The sequence below is a fragment of the Amaranthus tricolor genome, chromosome 2, assembly GCF_026212465.1.
Source record: "Amaranthus tricolor cultivar Red isolate AtriRed21 chromosome 2, ASM2621246v1, whole genome shotgun sequence".
In the NCBI taxonomy this organism is placed as follows: Eukaryota; Viridiplantae; Streptophyta; class Magnoliopsida; order Caryophyllales; family Amaranthaceae; genus Amaranthus; species Amaranthus tricolor.
The window spans coordinates 30,706,676-30,724,863 of NC_080048.1; the positions used below are offsets into that span (position 1 = coordinate 30,706,676).

The 18,188-nt window shown below is 30.5% G+C and overlaps 3 protein-coding genes across 3 annotated transcripts; 2 read left to right on the forward strand and 1 right to left on the reverse strand.

Moving 5' to 3' along the window:
* Positions 1-266: 266 nt before the first annotated feature.
* LOC130805709 (uncharacterized) lies at positions 267-1,326 on the reverse strand. Its single transcript, XM_057670492.1, has 3 exons — positions 1,315-1,326; positions 464-763; positions 267-374 (listed from the first exon to the last, which is right to left on the reverse strand). The coding sequence occupies exons 1-3, from the start codon at positions 1,324-1,326 to the stop codon at positions 267-269; spliced, it is 420 nt and encodes a 139-aa protein (XP_057526475.1).
* A 2,878-nt stretch (positions 1,327-4,204) lies between these two features.
* On the forward strand, positions 4,205-8,542 carry LOC130805710 (uncharacterized). The gene is made up of 5 exons (XM_057670493.1): positions 4,205-4,219; positions 4,279-4,402; positions 5,499-5,601; positions 8,024-8,236; positions 8,347-8,542. Exons 1-5 carry the CDS (start codon positions 4,205-4,207, stop codon positions 8,540-8,542), a joined length of 651 nt encoding a protein of 216 aa, XP_057526476.1.
* Positions 8,543-10,790: 2,248 nt separating this feature from the next.
* On the forward strand, positions 10,791-14,573 carry LOC130805232 (actin-depolymerizing factor 5-like). The gene is made up of 3 exons (XM_057669912.1): positions 10,791-10,949; positions 11,050-11,309; positions 14,054-14,573. Exons 1-3 carry the CDS (start codon positions 10,929-10,931, stop codon positions 14,202-14,204), a joined length of 432 nt encoding a protein of 143 aa, XP_057525895.1. The 5' UTR covers positions 10,791-10,928; the 3' UTR covers positions 14,205-14,573.
* The last annotated feature ends 3,615 nt before the right edge of the window (positions 14,574-18,188 follow it).

Here is an 18,188-nt window from a genome sequence, read left to right on the forward strand (position 1 = left end):
TTGGCTCAGGAGGATAAATAATTTGAGAGGCGGACCCAACCCCAAATACCTCTTTGCTTTTTTTTGTTTTTTTTGTTTGAACCGCTTTCTACATTTTTTATAGCATCCAACCAAATTTGACTTGGGTCGCGAGTTGGATGCTCTTCCATCAAAGAACGATATTCATCCTTCAATAAAACAAAGAAATCAATTACCTATAAACAAATTATTTGTTGATACTTAAAAAAAAATAAACAAGTTTAATAGATTATTACGTTAACTTTTTGTCACTTGCTATTCGTCCATTGGGAACAATCCCCTATTTCATTGTCAAAGACCCCATGTGTTCGTGTAAATATTTCGTAAGCTGTGGGTCTTTGACCTTTTGATTGTTCCTGAAATATTAAATAAAAAACCACTTAAAATTAAACAAAAGATAATAAAAAAATTCAATACAATACTACTTAATTAACTAAATACTCACCAAATCCCGCATTGTTCTGGCGTGCGGGATTGAGCCACCTATATGGGTGGCTTCAGCTTTGTCTTTTCCTCCATGTCTATTGGAGGAATTGCTAGCCGAAACGGCTTTATTATCTGGGCGTTTCCAATCAGCCTTCCATCGCGCCCAGGTCTCATTATTGATGGAAGGAGGTTTAAATTCAGGCTCGCTTTTCAACGTCCTGCGCCATTTGAAAAGCATATCTGCATAGCGCTTTGCGGCTTTTTCCTCCCATGACCTTCGAACGAAAGGTTCGAGGCGAGGGTCCCATTTGTACTGTTTCTAAACACATTAATGTTTCATCAAATAAAATACTTAATATTTATTTCAAACCCTAATATTATTTTCAACTAAAATCAATCTTATCTATACCATAAAATGTCCCAATTTTATCTACATAATAAATTTTTTCATCCCAAACTAAACATTACTACGTATACTATTAAAGTAATTCGAAAATATAAAAAAAAATAAGAAAATTTCGAAACAACAATAATAACATCATATTAAAAATAAATTACTCTATAATTCCAAAGTTACATTTTAAATAAAAGAAATCTAGAAAAATATAACATAAAACATGCTCAAAGTATACCATAATTCATAATTCGAAAATATAAATTACTCCGAAATTCAAAAAATGCATAAAGTAACACTAAACATGCTCAAGTTATCCATAATTCGAAAATGTTAAAAACATACAAAAAATGACGAAACAAAATATTAACATTATACATGCTCAAAATATACCATAATTCGAAATTTAAAAAAAAAACATACATAATTCAACATAAACATCATGAAATAATAAGAAAAAACATGTTGAAGATGACAATGTACTCCATAGCTCGAAATCAAACAATAAAAAAAAACATTGAAACATAATTTATCATCATAATCATCAAGAATATTGAAAAAAATCAAAAAAATAAACAATAAACACTAACCTTTTAATAAGAAGATGAGATTTTTTGAGTTGAAGATGAGTAGTAACCAGAAAATGATAAGGATGAGATTAGGAGAGAAAAGAAAATTAATAGAGAATGAGATTAATGGAGGAAAAGAAAATTCAGAGGTGCAGTACAAGGAAAATGAAGAAGTATGGAAAATGAGGATAGAGTCGTAGGAGATGAGGAATTAGGGCATCATAATACGGATTTTTCATCTGAAGTTGGCGCCAACTGCAGTGACAAGACTAAACAGTTTCACTTTTCAGAATGGCGACGACAAGAAGGGTCACTGGTTCGTCGCTGCCTGCAATGACAAGACCAGTCAGTTTGACATTTTCAGTTTGGCGACCAGATCGGCGGTCGCTGGTTCGTCGCCCACGCCTCGGTAATGAAAACCTTTGCGTGCTGCAGTGGAGAAAAAATCGGCTGCAGTATTATTATTATTATTATTATTACCATTGTTATTATTATTATTATTATTATTATTATTATTATTATTATTATTATTATCATTATTATTATTATTATTATTATTATTATTATTATTATTATTATTATTATTATTATTATTATTATTATTATTATTATTATTATTATTACTGTTATTCTTATTATTATTATTGATAAAATCATTATTATTATTATTATTATTATTATTATTGTTATTATTAGTATTATTATTATTATTATTATTATTATTATTATTATTATTATTATTATTTTTATTATTATTATTATTATTATTATTATTATTATTATTATTATTATTATTATTATTATTATTATTATTATTATTATTATTATTATTGTTATTATTATTATTGATAAAATCATTATTATTATTATTATTATTATTATTATTATTATTATTATTATTATTATTATTGTTATTATTATTATTATTATTATTATTATTATTATTATTATTATTATTATTATTATTATTATTATTATTACTGTTATTGTTATTATTATTATTGATAAAATCATCTGTATTGGACCGGTCCTGTAATCCTAGCCTCATATGCCAAATGGATAGGAAGGTGTTCCATGCTATCAAAGAATGTGAGCGGAAAGATAATCTCTAGTTTGCAGATGATAACCGAAATATCTGCTTCCATCTTCCTCAAATCCTCCATACATAGCTTTGTGGTTGTCAAACTTTTAAAATATAAGCTCAATTCGTTAAGAGCTTCCCAAACCTTCACCGGTAGCAATTCTCTAAATGCAATTGGAATTAAGCGTTGCATGAAAACATGACAGTCGTGACTTTTCATGCCGAACAATTGATGCTTTGCCATGTCAATATTCCTTGCCATATTGAACACATAACCATCGGGAAATCTAATACTCTTCAACCATTGAAGCAAAGCACATATCTGTTGTCCATTTAATGTATATGAAGCTTTAGGAATAGACGTACCTGTATATAATCATAATAACATGTTACATGAATTATTATTAATTATCAATTCTATAAAGGTTTGAGAATACACAAACCTATAGGATGCAATTCTGAACGTATACCAAGTTCACGCAGATCGTGTCTACCCTTGATGTGATCCTTTGTTTTACTTGGCTCACACAACAAAGTGTTGAAAATGTTATCAAAAACATTCTTCTCTATGTGCATAACATCCAAATTATGTCGAATCATGTTAGTTTTCCAATATGGAAAATCCCAGAATATGCTCATCTTCTTCCATCTAGCAGAGTACTTACTAACCTCTTTATTATGTTCCGGTGCATCTTCTTCATTGACTCTCAAAAAACCAAACTGGTCTAATTCATCAAGCAATTCATGTCCAGTCCAAATAATAGGTGGATCTCTTTTCTCAACAATGCCTGATCTGTAATTTATTCTATTTCTCCTATAGGGATGACTTCTATCTAAGAACCTTCTATGACAGTCAAACCAACACACCTTCTTGCTATGCGTAAGGTAGAAGGCTTGTGAATCATCCATGCAGTAAGGGCAAGCATATCGGCCCGCAGTACTCCACCCGGACAACATCGATTAAGTTGGAAAGTCATTGATCGTCCACATTAAAGCTGCTCGTAGTTGGAAATTCTCCTTTCTTGACACATCAAATGTATAAATACCCTTTTCCCACAACATATTCAGCTCTTGTATTAGTGGTTGAAGATATAAGTCAATGTTGTGCTTTGGATTGCTCGGCCCAGGGACAATCACGGTCAAGAACATATACGGCTTCTTCAAGCACATCCATGGCGGAAGATTGTATGGTGTTAAAATGACAGGCCACGATGAATACTGTTGACCGGAACTTCCAAAGGGGTTAAAACCATCTGTACAGAGACCAAGCCGCACGTTTCGAGTCTCCATTGCAAAGTCTGGATGCATGTCGTTAAATGTCAACCACGCTTCAGCATTGGACGGATGTATCATCCCTCCATCTTTAGTGTGGTGCTCTGCATGCCACCTCATATGCCTAGCTGTTGCCTCTGAAGCATACAATATTTGTAATCTGGGGCCCAGGGGGAAATAATGAAATTGCTTCCGCGAAACCTTATCGCCTTTACTGTTTCTTCTCCATCTAGAAGTTTCACAAATATAACAGCAAGTTGCATTCGCATTATTCCCCCAATATATCATACATCCGTTAGGACAACAATCTATCTTCTCAACGGGTAATCCAAGGGCAGCTATTTATTTTTTCGTTTCATAGAAGTTGTTTACCATCGTATTCTGTTCTGGTAACACTTTGTTCACAATAGCACAAATATTGTCGTAACACCTCTCAGTGAGACGATGGTCTGTCTTCAGGTTTGTAAGTTGACCAACAATAGACATCTTGGTGTGATTTTTGCAACCTTCAAATGAAGGACTATTTACAGAATTTAACATTTCAAAGAACTGTCGACACTGAGGGTTTCAATATTCGTCAACGTGTACCGGTGGTACATTATCTACTGACACTACATCATACTGGAAGGGAAGAAACTGATGGTAAGTGTTTGGAAATACATTAGCTACTGCATCATGCACCATCTGTGAGTATGGATTTGGATTGTTTGACGATTGCTCTCCCACTACCGCTGCAACATCAGATGTTGTTCCCATCTCTGTATTTTTATGATATCCCCACTCATAGTAATTTTCAACAAACCCTCTTCTCATTAGATGTTCTCTTATTTCATCTGCTTCCTTATAAAAACAATTTTTACACTTTTTACAAGGACATCTAATCTCAGAACTCATGCTTTTTGTACGAGCAAAATCTAAAAACTCTTCCAACCCTCTCATAAATTTTAAACTAAACTTCCATTTTTTTCGTCGGTTGTACATCCAACTTCTTTCTTGCCTAAAATTTATTTTTAACACCTATATATAATATAATAACATAATTATTCAACTCATTAGTAAAGTAAGTTAATGAAAATAACAATATATGATAATAATATAATTATTCTAATAAAAATTATTAAAACAAAATAATGTCAATAAAAATAAAATATAAAATAATAAAAAATATAAAAAACTCAAGTAAATAACAAAGGAAATAAAATATGTACTAATCAAATAATAAAATTAAATCAAATTAATGACAATACAAATTAAATATAAATAATAAAAATAAATAAAAACAACTCATATAAAGATAAAAAAAAGCTACACAATAGAATAAGAAAATCACTAACCTTTTCTAATTCTTTAGTTTCCGAAATGTACGATGCACAACAATTCTGCACCCTGTTTAAAGAAAACATGGCGACAACATGGCGATTACAAACTCATCGCACCTTTTGAATTCAAATTCAAAAACATGGCGACCAAAGGGCTACTAACAGAACTGTTGCCTTCATTTAAAAAAAATAAATCAAAAATCACGGTTTTTCTGGCGACCAAGGGGCGACAAACAACACCCGTCGCCATGCATCAAAATAAAAATAAAAAATACTGTCTTTCTTGGCGACGACATTCCGACGAGACTATCCGTCGCCAGCTAGAAAAATCAAAAAAAAAAAAGGAAAAATAGCTGTGGGCGACCGGCTAGCGACGACCTTTCCCGTCGCTATTGAACTTTCTCAGTTGGCGACCAAAGGTTCTCTCGCCTTATCGTCGCCATTGGCGATCAAGTATTCCCCTCGCCATTTTTCCATCGCTAATTCAAGAGTTTTTTGCAGTGAATGTAACAAAGGAGCATAGTAAGTTGTTAATTTTTTTTAATTGGTTTACATTCGTTAGTTATTCAAATCTTAATTCCGATCGACTCATACTAAATGTTATCTCATGTTAATAGGTTTTCAAGTGTCTAAGTATATTACTATTAATATATTAATATAGAAATTCGTGCAATATACAAATTTATTGGTATAGAATACATATAGAATATAACTTCAAATTAAGAATAATGCAAATATATATTATCGTCATTAAATTTATCGAATATATAATTTTTAAAGAAAATTTAAAAGTAAATTTTTTTAAAAATAATTTAACGAATAAATCGTTGTTTCATTTAATAAAAGGTATCAAATTATAGGATAAACATATAAAATTGCTATAATAAATTATATAAAAACTTTACCTAATTTAGCTTCAATTTAAAAAAAAATTCTAAATTAGGTAAATATTATCATGTAGTTAAATATCATTTAGTAAAATAATTCTATATGTCAAGGCTCCCTAAAAATAATATTTATCATTTTCCAACATTTTTAATATTTATGATTTTCAGTGTGGAGGATTAGAACTCGATTCTACAGTCCTATGAAGCAACAATCTGATCTATTATTTTCATTTTTAATAATATTTTTTTTATGTATTCATAATTCTTCATGAATTTCTTTTACATATGCTTATATGTTTGAAATATTTTACAAATACAACTCTAAACTTAAAGTTCTTTATTGATATGGAACTTTGAATCAACTATTGAGTGTTTTTCAATTTAATTTATTAAAAGTGAAGGTATGTAATAAATCTTTAAAACATAAATATTACATGTCAAATAAATAATTATGAATAGAAACCAAACCTTTTTGTACATTTATTTATTATAAGATCATACGGTTCTACTAATTGATGTGACCATATATTCTAATCGATTGCAAGTAAAACCCTAATGCTACCAATCAACTAGTTAGTTCTACACCTTTTGTATTCCTATACTCCAAAACCACATAAGATCCCTAGTGTACTCCCTTAGTCTTTGTTAATCTCACCAAATAAATTTTCACATATATTGTTGGACTAAAGGCTTTCGTTTTAGTTTGGTGAAAATTTCTTGGAATTTTTTTAATAAAAGAAATATTTTTTAAATAAAAATACGATTGGAAATTAGTAAATTTTTTCGGTCTCAAAGAAAACTCTTTAGATTAGAGCAAATATTTTTGGATGAAAGTGGCAAGAAAAATTTGTTCTTTTTTTAATTTGTGAAAACTATTTTTGTAGGGATTAAAAAAATTTCTACTCAAAATTTTCATTTAAATACCTTAATTTGGTAACAAAAAATAAAAAGAGAAAGAAAGATTCTTTACACAATCACTTATCTGATCTTCAAAACCAAACACCTTCTAAATAGAATTATCTCAAATCATTCTCTAACATTATATAATATTCCTTCCTATTCTTTATACTTGTGATATTTGGGTTGGGTACGGATATTAAAAGTAGGAGGGGGTCCACAAAAAATGTGGTAGTTGGGGTATTTTAAGTGATTGAATTAATTATTAATGATTCCCTCATTTTTGTTAAATAAAGTAGATAGAATTGAATTTTGGAAGGAAAATTGGGTTTCACATTTCCAATAAAATTAATTGACAATAATACATTTTCGGGTGTTTTTTAATTAACAAAGCATAAAAATACTTAACTTAAATTACAAAAATTACACAAACTAAATTACACATTATAAATTGAAAAAATAAACTAAGTGTTCAATTCTTCCTTGATTTCTTTAACGTTTTTTTGAACGGCAACCGAAAACGTACAACCCTCTCGCCACATGCGCACGCGGATATTAAATCTTTCATTGACTTCATATTTTAAAAAAAAAACACGGTATGCATTTAGTGTTCAAAATTTATTAAATAGCTATGAAAAAAATGAACATTTTGATTTTGAAACAAAGCCATCAAACACTGGAATCAACCATGATACAAAGAACACAGCAGATCAATAACATCATAAGGCAGTGAAGAGGCGCCAATTCCAAACAGGAAGCAAGAGTAAACAGAAATCCAAAAATTTCAAAATGGCGCCAAGTAAGAGAACACCAACACAAACAAATAAAAATCAGAGGTGCCAAATCCCAAAACCAGGTAGGGAATAAAACAACAACTATATAAGAAGAGCATTAAATAAAGAATAGATTATCACTAATTAATTTCCACCAACCAAAATTCAAGTACAACCATGAAAAAATCAAGAGAGCTAGATAATTATAGTAGGAAGCAAATAATGCATGAACTTTTATTGTCAGTCAACAATAAAGGGAAGCCAGCACACGGGGGTCATCGGTGACATGTCGAAGAAGTACAGTGTGAGTAGGAAGACAATATCAAGGATTTGAGGACATATAAAGCACCAACAACAACAAAATCAATTTCCAATTAATGTCAACAGTAAGAGGATAGGAAAGAAGTCAAGGACTGAGATTCCCTTTGATGGCACAAAGTTCAAGGGACTTGAAAAAGCAAAAAAGACAAGTCAAACCGTAGTTGCAAGGGCCATGGGGGTTAGCCAAAGCACAATTTGGAGATGGAAAAAGAAGAAGTGCATTAGAAAGCACACCAACGCAATAAAACCGTTGCTTAATGACAAAAATAAACTTGACAGGTTAATTTTTTGTCTTACAAGTTGCATTTTAGATGAGCACACATGCAATTTCAAGTTTAATGACATGTCAATTTAGTGCACATAGATGAAAAGTTATTTAACCTCACTAGGACACAACAGACGTATTATCTCACACCTAGAGAGGTAGAGCCACATAGAGGAATCCAATCAAAACGATATGTGCCTAAGATCATGTTTATGTGTGCTGTTGCTACACCAATCTTTTCTAATGAAGGTGAGCTGATTTTTGATGGAAAGATAGGCATATTTCCTTTTGCACAAGAAGTGCCAGCAAAAAGAAGTTAACAAAACAGAAAGAGATGAGAGCCAGAGACAAAACCCATACAATCAATCACTAAAAATCACACGAGAGATATGATTGTGCATAAGATACTACCCGCAATTAGAAGTAAATGGCCAGCACATTTAAACAAAACGATATACATTCAACAGGACAATGCTAAGCCACACATTTTAGATGATGACATAGTTTTTAGAGAGGCAGCAACACTTAATGGATTTAGTTTCCACTTAGTGCAACGGCCTCCTAACTCACCAGATATGAATGCGTTAGATTTAGGATTTTTTAGGTCTATACAAGCATTGCAGCATCAAAAATCAGCATACAATTATGCACAGTTGGTTAAGGCAGTGAATGCAGCATTTGAGAGTCTACAACCAAATGCATTGAAGTTTGTATGGATCACTTTACAAGCATGTAAAGTTGAGGTTATTAAGAACTTAGGTAGTATATATTATTACATTCCACACATGAACAAAACAAAGGTGGCTAGGGAAGGGAGACTTCTACATTGTTTGGTGGTACGAAGGAAATTCATTTACGAGGCACTTCGTTATTTGGACACAAAGGTTGATCAAAGTACATTTGAGGTCATCTTATTTTACTTGGGAATCAAAGATGAACAATTTTTAATCAACAACAGTTAACAAAAGCACCAACAAAAACACCAGCAACAACAAAAACACTAGCACCATCAGAAACAACACCAACAACAGAGGAAACAGCAACAACAGAACCAGCAACAGTGGTATACGCATCAACATCAAAACAACCAGCACCAGTAACATGAACACAAGTATCATGTATATATGACAGATATGAGTATACTTTTGGGTTACATGTTTATACTCACTTTTAGGTGAACTATGTTAGGTAAATGTTTAGGTGTAAACATGATGTAGCAAAAAAAATCATCAAGTTGTTTAACCATAAACATTTAAATGAAAATGGCAGCTTCAACAGATTATTGATGGCTTCAAAAACAAAATCGAAAAAATTCATCTCAAAAATGTTCTCATCATAGATACTCCATAAACCATAGTAATGCCTCCTGGATCTAGTAAGAACATAGCCTCCTAAACATGATGTTTGGTGACTTATGAACTGAAAACCCTGGATTGGTGGCAAAATAAGTTGATTTAGGGTTTTTGTAGCTATAATCAAATTTTTATCCTCAAAAAACAATTATAGGGTAAAAAATCAAAACACCAACACAAACATGCATACCATAAAAAACACATACACAAAATCATCATAAGTCAAAAAGGAAAGATGTATCCATACGAGAGAATGGTCCTCCAATATCAAAATCAGACACCAAATCATCAAGATGGAGGAGAATCGCGACACACAGTAACAATGGAGATGAAGGAGGAAGATGAAGATGAGACACACAAGGACGATGAAGAGAAAGAGAAAGCATTAGGGTTTCAATCAGGATGAGGATGGGGGGAGTGATTTTAAAAGGGAGGGAATCATTAGGGATGTTAATGACTAATTATGAAGATAATCAGTCTGGGTAAGTGGTGTAAGCGGGGGTATTTTGATCATTACGTGTGTGAACTAAGGGTATTTAAGAAAAAAAATTCATTGACAAAAAAGGAAATGAGACAAGTAAAGTGACTTTACCCAATAAAAAAATGGGACAAGTAAAAAGAATAGGAGAGGATAATTAATATCTCAAAGTAACCGTAAAAGTTTTTCGAATAAAATATAAATCAAATACATTCAAAGAACTAGAAACAATTTGCAGTTTTCATAATTTGTTTTCTATTTAGATTGAAAATTTTAAAACAAAAATATTTTTTTTAGAATCGGTAATAAGCCCACTAAAAATCGAAAATCAAACCATCGAACCAAATTCTGACATTTAAATTTGTTCTATCACCCTAAATTTAAAATTGAAGCTCTAAGCTTATAATAAAAATAAGTCTTTATACAAAAATTTGTTTATTATGTTAACCACACTTCTGCTACTATAATATTTTTGATTTTTGTTTTGCTTTCTTAATTCTGTCTTAGTTTAGAATACTTTTTAGTTGAAAATTTAATTGGAATTGTACCAAAAAAGTTCAAACTGAATTGATTTTGTTCAGTTTGAGTTTTGATTGAAAATTCATTATTTAATCAACTATTCTTAGTTTGATTTAATTTTATAAAAAAAAAATACCGGAAACCGAAACTTTCACCCTATCTGGAGGCCCTAACTAGTAAATATATTGAAGGTGAAGGGCAAATCACAAAACCCAAGTCTATATATATAACCCCAACCTATACTTGCCACATCACTACCATCTTAGTCTACTCCCCAAATTCTCCACTTACCACCCATCATCATTCATTCACTCACATACCATTCTCTTCAAACTCTCTCAATCCACACCAAAAACAATGGCTATGGCATTCAAAATGGTAATCTTCAATCATTTACATAATATTTTCATTCATTATTTTTTTTTGTTTGTTGATTAATTGTTCTATTCTTTGTACATGATTAAAAAAAAAACAAAAGGCGACGACAGGGATGCAAATAACAGAGGAGTGCAAGAATTCCTTCATGGAGATGAAATGGAAGAAAGTTCATCGATACATCGTGTTTAAGATCGATGAAAAGTCGGGCGGATTCACGGTGGATAAAGTGGGTGCCGCCGGTGAAAGTTACGATGATCTAGCTGCTTCTCTTCCTGATGATGATTGTCGTTATGCTGTCTTTGATTTTGATTTTGTTACTGTTGATAATTGTCGTAAGAGCAAGATCTTCTTCATTGCTTGGTATTTAAGCTTCTCTTCTCTTCCTTTTTATTTATTGTTTTTAGTTTTTTTATATTAGAAAAAATTACCCACAATAATTTAATTTTTTTCTGATTTTTTAACAATAATTTCACTTATTAATTAATTATGAATAATTTCAACTTTAAGGGATATTTACCTAAAGTTAACTTAGGTAACCTGATGATCTGTTATAGTAGGTAATTCATCAAAAAAGTAAATTAAAATTAATATAAAATTAGAGAAAATTTTTTAAAATTTACATAAAAAAATTCTGAATGATAAAAAAATTAGAATTTTTTTTATTAATTTTTTAACATTTTTTGACATTTTATTTTAATTTATTTTTTTTAAAAAAATAAAACTTGCAAGAACAAGTTATCGAGTTTACTCTAAAAAAAAATTCTCTAAAGTTGAAATTATTCATGATTAATCAATAGGTGGAATTATTATAAGAAAATTACGAAAAAATTAAATTATTTTAGATAATTCATGTTGCAATTGAACGTGACTTGTGTGAAGTATTAGGTTCATGACTTAAGTTTATGACTTAAGACTATTTTTGTTGCAATTACTCTCGACTCTCATTAGTTTTGGGGTGTTTTCTTTTGATCAATCATCATCTTGACTTCTTGAGGCTAAAATTTGGTTTTGCACATATACTAGAGTCGTGATTATAATAGTGTTCTAGATTCTCCTCTATTAAGAAGGGAGGCTTAAATAGCATTTAAACTTTCAGGTAGAAAATCTCTCATGTTAAAAGACGGACTAGAGAATAAAATCAATTTAAGTTTTAACTATTAATTTATAATTCTGATCGGGTTAATTTAGAACAAAATAATTTAAACAAGCAAGGATTAGAACATCACAAATTTAAGTTAATTTTTTTTTTAAGATAAATGCAATAGTATTGGGAAAGATTGGACTATATGCAAGCTCGAGATTTTATACAATGACAGTTATTTAGATCTATTGGCTGAAATTGTTAGTTGGCTTGACCAATGAAAAGTATTGGCTGATAAAACAACTGTTTAAGCCAATTGTCATGGAGATGTCTGTTAATTAAACTCTATTTGGTGCTATTTATTAGAAAAAAACTAGGCCAAAAGCCAATCACTAAAGAAAAAGCTATTGTAAGTAGTTTTTTAGTTTTGACTTAAAAGTTAGCTTTTTAGCTGATTTTAAAATCATTTACAAAACAAATTGTTTTTGCTATTTCACCAATAAAAAACCAAAAGTCAAAAGATAAAGTCTACCAAAAAGCCAATAAAAAAACTAATTGTCTAACTTTCAATATGTCATAAAATTCGGTACTCTTATTGAATAAAATGATAATTGACCAAATACTCGATGTGCTCTATGAAGATTGTCCCATTGGCAATTGATAGAAAAATTGAGAAAATATATATGAATGGGTTATTTCATGTAAAAATGAGAAATATGTTAATAAAATGCAAAGATAAGTTAAATATGTGAATGTAATTTAAAAAGAGAATAATTTATCCAGGTAAAAAGAATGAGGCAAATTTAATAGAAAAGATTAGAAACATAAAGTGGGTTAAATTTGTAAATTATTGTAAGCTTTTAACAAAGTTAATGGATAAAAATAAATAGTGTATTAAATATTAATAGTAATTAACTCTCCTCCTTCTGCTTAGGATTTTAATTTTAAAAAATAGTAACAAAATCACTAGATATTACACTTCATGATCTACTTCCTTGGTATCTTTTTGTTGTCCACTTTATTTTCTTGAGGCATTTCAAAGAAAATTTTGGGTCTCAATATTTCTTAATACACATTATAAAAATTGTAAAAATTACTTTTATATATTAAAATTTTTGTATCAAAATAAATTTAATAAGATCTCACACAAAGATATTTTTTATTATAGTTTAAAAATTAAATTTAAATTTCTTTCTTTTAAAATTGAAAAAAATTTAAAGTAATCAACAGAAAGAAAAGGGAGTAACAAAAATCACTTGAGATAAGGCCTATGTGATGGACCAATTGTTTTCATACCGACAAATAGGTTTATTCGACGAGTTTGTTTAGTCTACATCATGTTCTAGCGAACACTATATTATTATAAACTAAACACCGACATTATATGAGTTTCTTAGAAACTATTAAAAGGTTGCATACTTTTGTAAAATTACCTTGAACTTTACTTTTTTGGCAAAGTTCTTTTAAATTTTGCATTAAAATTAGAAGTATGTGTAAAGTGAAGAGTTGCTCAAAACCCTTAAATCTAAGGATTTGACTAATTACTTTGTTGTTAATGTGATGTTCACATGTAAGTTGTCCATCATCGAACAAAATTTAGTAATTTATTACTATAATTACTACCAATTTGTTTCAGTAGTCCATAACGCTTGTAAGAGGATTACATATTCTCCTTATTGTGTGAGTTGCTTTGTATAGTATTTTAAAAAGTTAATTATTTTTCCATTCGTTTTTCATTAAAATTTAATCTAGTTATTGAAATAAATTTGCCAGTTAATTTGCTTTTTAAAATTTGTGATTCGTTCAAAATGACCCTAAAATAGCTCAAAATCGACCATAATTAGTTTTTTTAATCTGCAATTCGCAAGAGATTACAAAATCACGTGATATTGTATCCAAGATATGAAATCATGAATTTGTTTTTGAGTTTCATGAGGAAATGTTTAAAGTTTTACGCAGAATCCCATAAAATATCAAAGACGATTTGATTTAGACTAAAATGTAAGATTATTTACGTTTTCAGGGCACCATCAGCATCAAGGATTAGAGCAAAAATGTTGTATGCAACATCAAAGGATGGAATAAGAAGGGCATTAGATGGTATTCATTATGAAGTGCAAGCAACTGAACCTAGTGAAATGGGATTTGATATCATCCAAGACCGTGCAAAATGATTGTGTTTGAATCTTAAAAATCAGTTATAATCTTAATTTAATGCTAATTTAACATCCCCTCAAATAAATTCTCAAAATTATCTAATTTACATGTTTAGATTTCGAGTGAAGGTAGTATATGATTGGAGGAGCTCTAATCGTGTGTTTGTTTACGTTGCTCCCCTTTTATAATCGGTAAATCTTTGTCAAGTTCAAGTTTTAATGTGCTATTGAATTACGCATTAACAATGTCTTGTCGATTTTGCTCGATCTTTTTTATTTGTATTTTTTATGTTTTTCTTGTGGCATTTTATACTGCTAATTAATCAATGTAATAAAATAGTACTACTTATGCATTAATTAACTTTTTTTAGTGTTCTTCACCATAAATTTTGTCGACCAATTTGCTTTATTGACAATGAATGATTCTCTTTTATCACATTTTCAATCAAAACGAAAGTGATGGCTCAACATAGTTGGTTGAGCACGATGGAAAAGAAAAGAGAAAATATAAGAAATTTGACCTTATTCTTCTTAGTTGAGGCACACTCCATTCATTACACCTAAGGCTAGCAGATGGATAATGATGTGGGGTCATAGTGGAATAAGATCTTTGTATATTGATTGCTAATCTATTACTTTAAGTTGTTAATAGATCTATTAATAGCTATTTAGCAGTCTATTATATCTAGAGCTAATTTTGTCGGAAACCGTCTATCAATGAGACGATTTTGAAAGAGAGATTATGTTCTGATAATTGTATTAGTTGGGCTATTTAACCCATGTATAAAGATCGTCTCGTGGACACACAGTCTCACACAATAATATGTGTTAGATCTATCATCTTAGATACTCCATTTCTAAAAGTTCGTCTTTTAAGTATTTTTTAAAATAGTATTTTAAGCCCTATATCTTTGAAAATATTTCATACAAATATTATAAAATTCATAATTTATATATCGAAACAAATCTAAATAATTCTATTCTTATTTGGAAAATCAAATTCTCAGTCTTTGTACTAATCATACCATCACCTTAAACTTCAATACACTTAGGAATTCACATACTAAAGCGAAAAAGCCCAACTAAGTCTACAGTAAGATAAACTTGGTAGACGACAAAGTTTTAGTCATAATACCCGAGGACAAAGTTTTAGTCATAATATCCCGAGGGCTTATCTTCCGTTGCAATCTTCACCAAAGTTAAATCTTTTATTTTCATCACATTCCGAATGAAGTTATACTTTATATCAATATGTTAGGTTCATCTACGGGAAGTATTTTAATTTATAGCCAACTGTATCGCACTTTGACTATCGCAATGTACAGAAACCAAATACAAATTAGGAGACAACTCAACAATGATACCTTTCAACCACTAAGCTTCTATTAATGACTCTGCCATGGCCATGAATTCCGCCTCAGTCTCTAACATGGTTGTCACATTTTGGATTGAACAAAGTTTAATCTAATCCACGAACCAAACCGTACCGAACCAAGTATTTAGTCTAATCGCAGTTTAAATGGTGTGTTCTGGTTTAATTTCTTGCAAATAAAAGCTTCTGATCTAGTCTTGGTTTTTATTTTTTAGAACAGACCAAGCCAGAAACCTTTTTAAATTAGAATACGAAATAAAATACTCAATCCTAATATTGCATGCCCAACTTTTAATATATTTTAGTCTTAGATTTATTATTCATAGTAGTATACATAGACTTGTATAAATAGTTCGATCAACAAGCTCGAATTGAGGCCCAAAAATATAAATAAGAAGTATCAAATATTGAGTGCAACTAAAATTTTTAAATATTGAGATATGGTAAAGGGAATGACCATTAAGTTTGTGTTAAGTTTTACACAATTTTTATTTTTATCCATTTGAATTTAGTTTTGTTCATTAAAAGCTTGTGTTTTATATTTTTCAATTTTGAATTATGCTTCTTTGCATTACAATTGGTTAAATTACATATTTTGTGTTAGGTTTTGTATTTTAAATAGTAATTATCTTAAGTAGATTCAATTAAAGGTTTAAAATATTTGCATAAAAAATACATTTTTTTGGACAAAAGATTTAAAAAGCAAATAATTGTTGATCAGATCGTTGTGGAACGGTCTGTCTGATATGTTAAATGTTCTGGTTCGGTCTGAAAGTTTGTTAGACCGAAATTTCTAATATGGTCTGATTTTAGTGTTAAACCAGACTAAACCGGAACATGTGCACCTGTAGTCACATCTTGTAAGGATGACAACCAACTAATCAACGTACCACCCATTGTGAATACAAAACCGTAGACGATTTTCTACCATCCAAATCTTCGTCGTAATATGAATCACAATACCTAACAAGCCCAATCTTGTCTCTTCTAAACTTAAGGCATACATTCGACGTGGCCTTTAAGTATTTAACAACCATTTTACTGCATCCCGATGTCATTCACCTGAGAGAACTGTTTAAGAACCTTTCAATGAATCTTCTTTGCATCTCCTACATCTTGCATGTCAAACTCATTTTACAAATGTTTTTTCAAAGCCTCCACCTCAAGCAGACTACTACAAACAATAAGCATATTATCTTCATATAACACAAGATATATCAACTACCTCAAACTAGTGCTCCTTATATGGACACAACTATCAAGTAAACTTCGAGCAAAGCCATGTGATAACATGAAGGAATGAAAACTTCTATACCATTGTCATGAAAATTACTTAAGTTGTATAGCCATCTCTTCAAGAGACATACATAGTCCGCCTATTCTACTACCTCAAATCCTTTGGGTAGCTTCATGTAAATCTCCACGTCTAATTCATCGTGGAGAAATATTGTTTATTCATCCAATTGATGTAATTCTAAGTCGCTTCATGTAAATCTTCACGTCTAATTCATCGTGGAGAAATATTGTTTATACATCCAATTGATATAATTCTAAGTCCTCCATGACCAAAAAAATAAGTAGGGCCCTAATTGAAACATGTTTCACCACTGAAGAGAATATCTCATTGAAGTCAATACCTCTAACTTAAGAATAACATTTATTGTGACTAATACTCTAGCTTTATAGAAGGGTAAACGTCACTAGATGATCCTTCCTTCTTCTTGAAGACCTGTTTGCACCCCACAACGCGTTTATTCATGGGTTCCTTCACAATAGACCTATTATGATTCCTATCAAGAAACTCCATCTCTTGACTCATGGCTTCAAGCAACTTACTTGCATCCATGATCGCCATAACTTTCTTGTATGAGCCGATATCATCATAACCTTCTACCTTTACTTGCAACCATGAGAGCATAGGCCTCCTTTTTATAGGCTTCACTTACCTTTTGTACCACTACACATTAGAAGATAATGATTTTATTAGTTGAAGCATTTTATACTTATCCCCAGGAGCTTTTAAGCTCTTTGAGGCTCAACCTCCTTAGATATATCATGTGTTGAATCTACATTTTTAGAAACAATAATAATCAAAGAAGGAGAAGAAATAAGAATCGATGACTCATTAAAAAATCTTTAGAATTAATTATTATTCTTCTAGATTTCTCTCACCACACCCTATAACCCTGTAAACCCAGCCTATAGCCCAAAAATATGCACTTTCTAGCTCTTTGTTTAAATTTTTCATCATTAACATACATGTATGCCACGTCAAAAAAATTTCAAATTTGAATAACTAACTTGAGAAGAATAGTATTTAGGAACACTAGAAATCAAGGGTTTTATAAGGTGAGCAGTTGATCAAGTAACATGGCATACCTTTCCGGGCCCAAAACTTTTTTTCTAGCTTTGCTCGACTCAACAACGATATATCTCTTTGCAACAATGTCTTGTTTAACCTCTCGGGTACCCTAATTTGTTAAGTCTTACCTACAAATGAGTAATGTCTCACTATACCATCCCTAAAACATAACTTTGAGAAATTCACTCGAAATAATCTCAAGTCCAATGTCAATCCTCAATGTCTTGATGCTTATCTCCATCTTTTTCTCAATTACGGTCTTCAAATC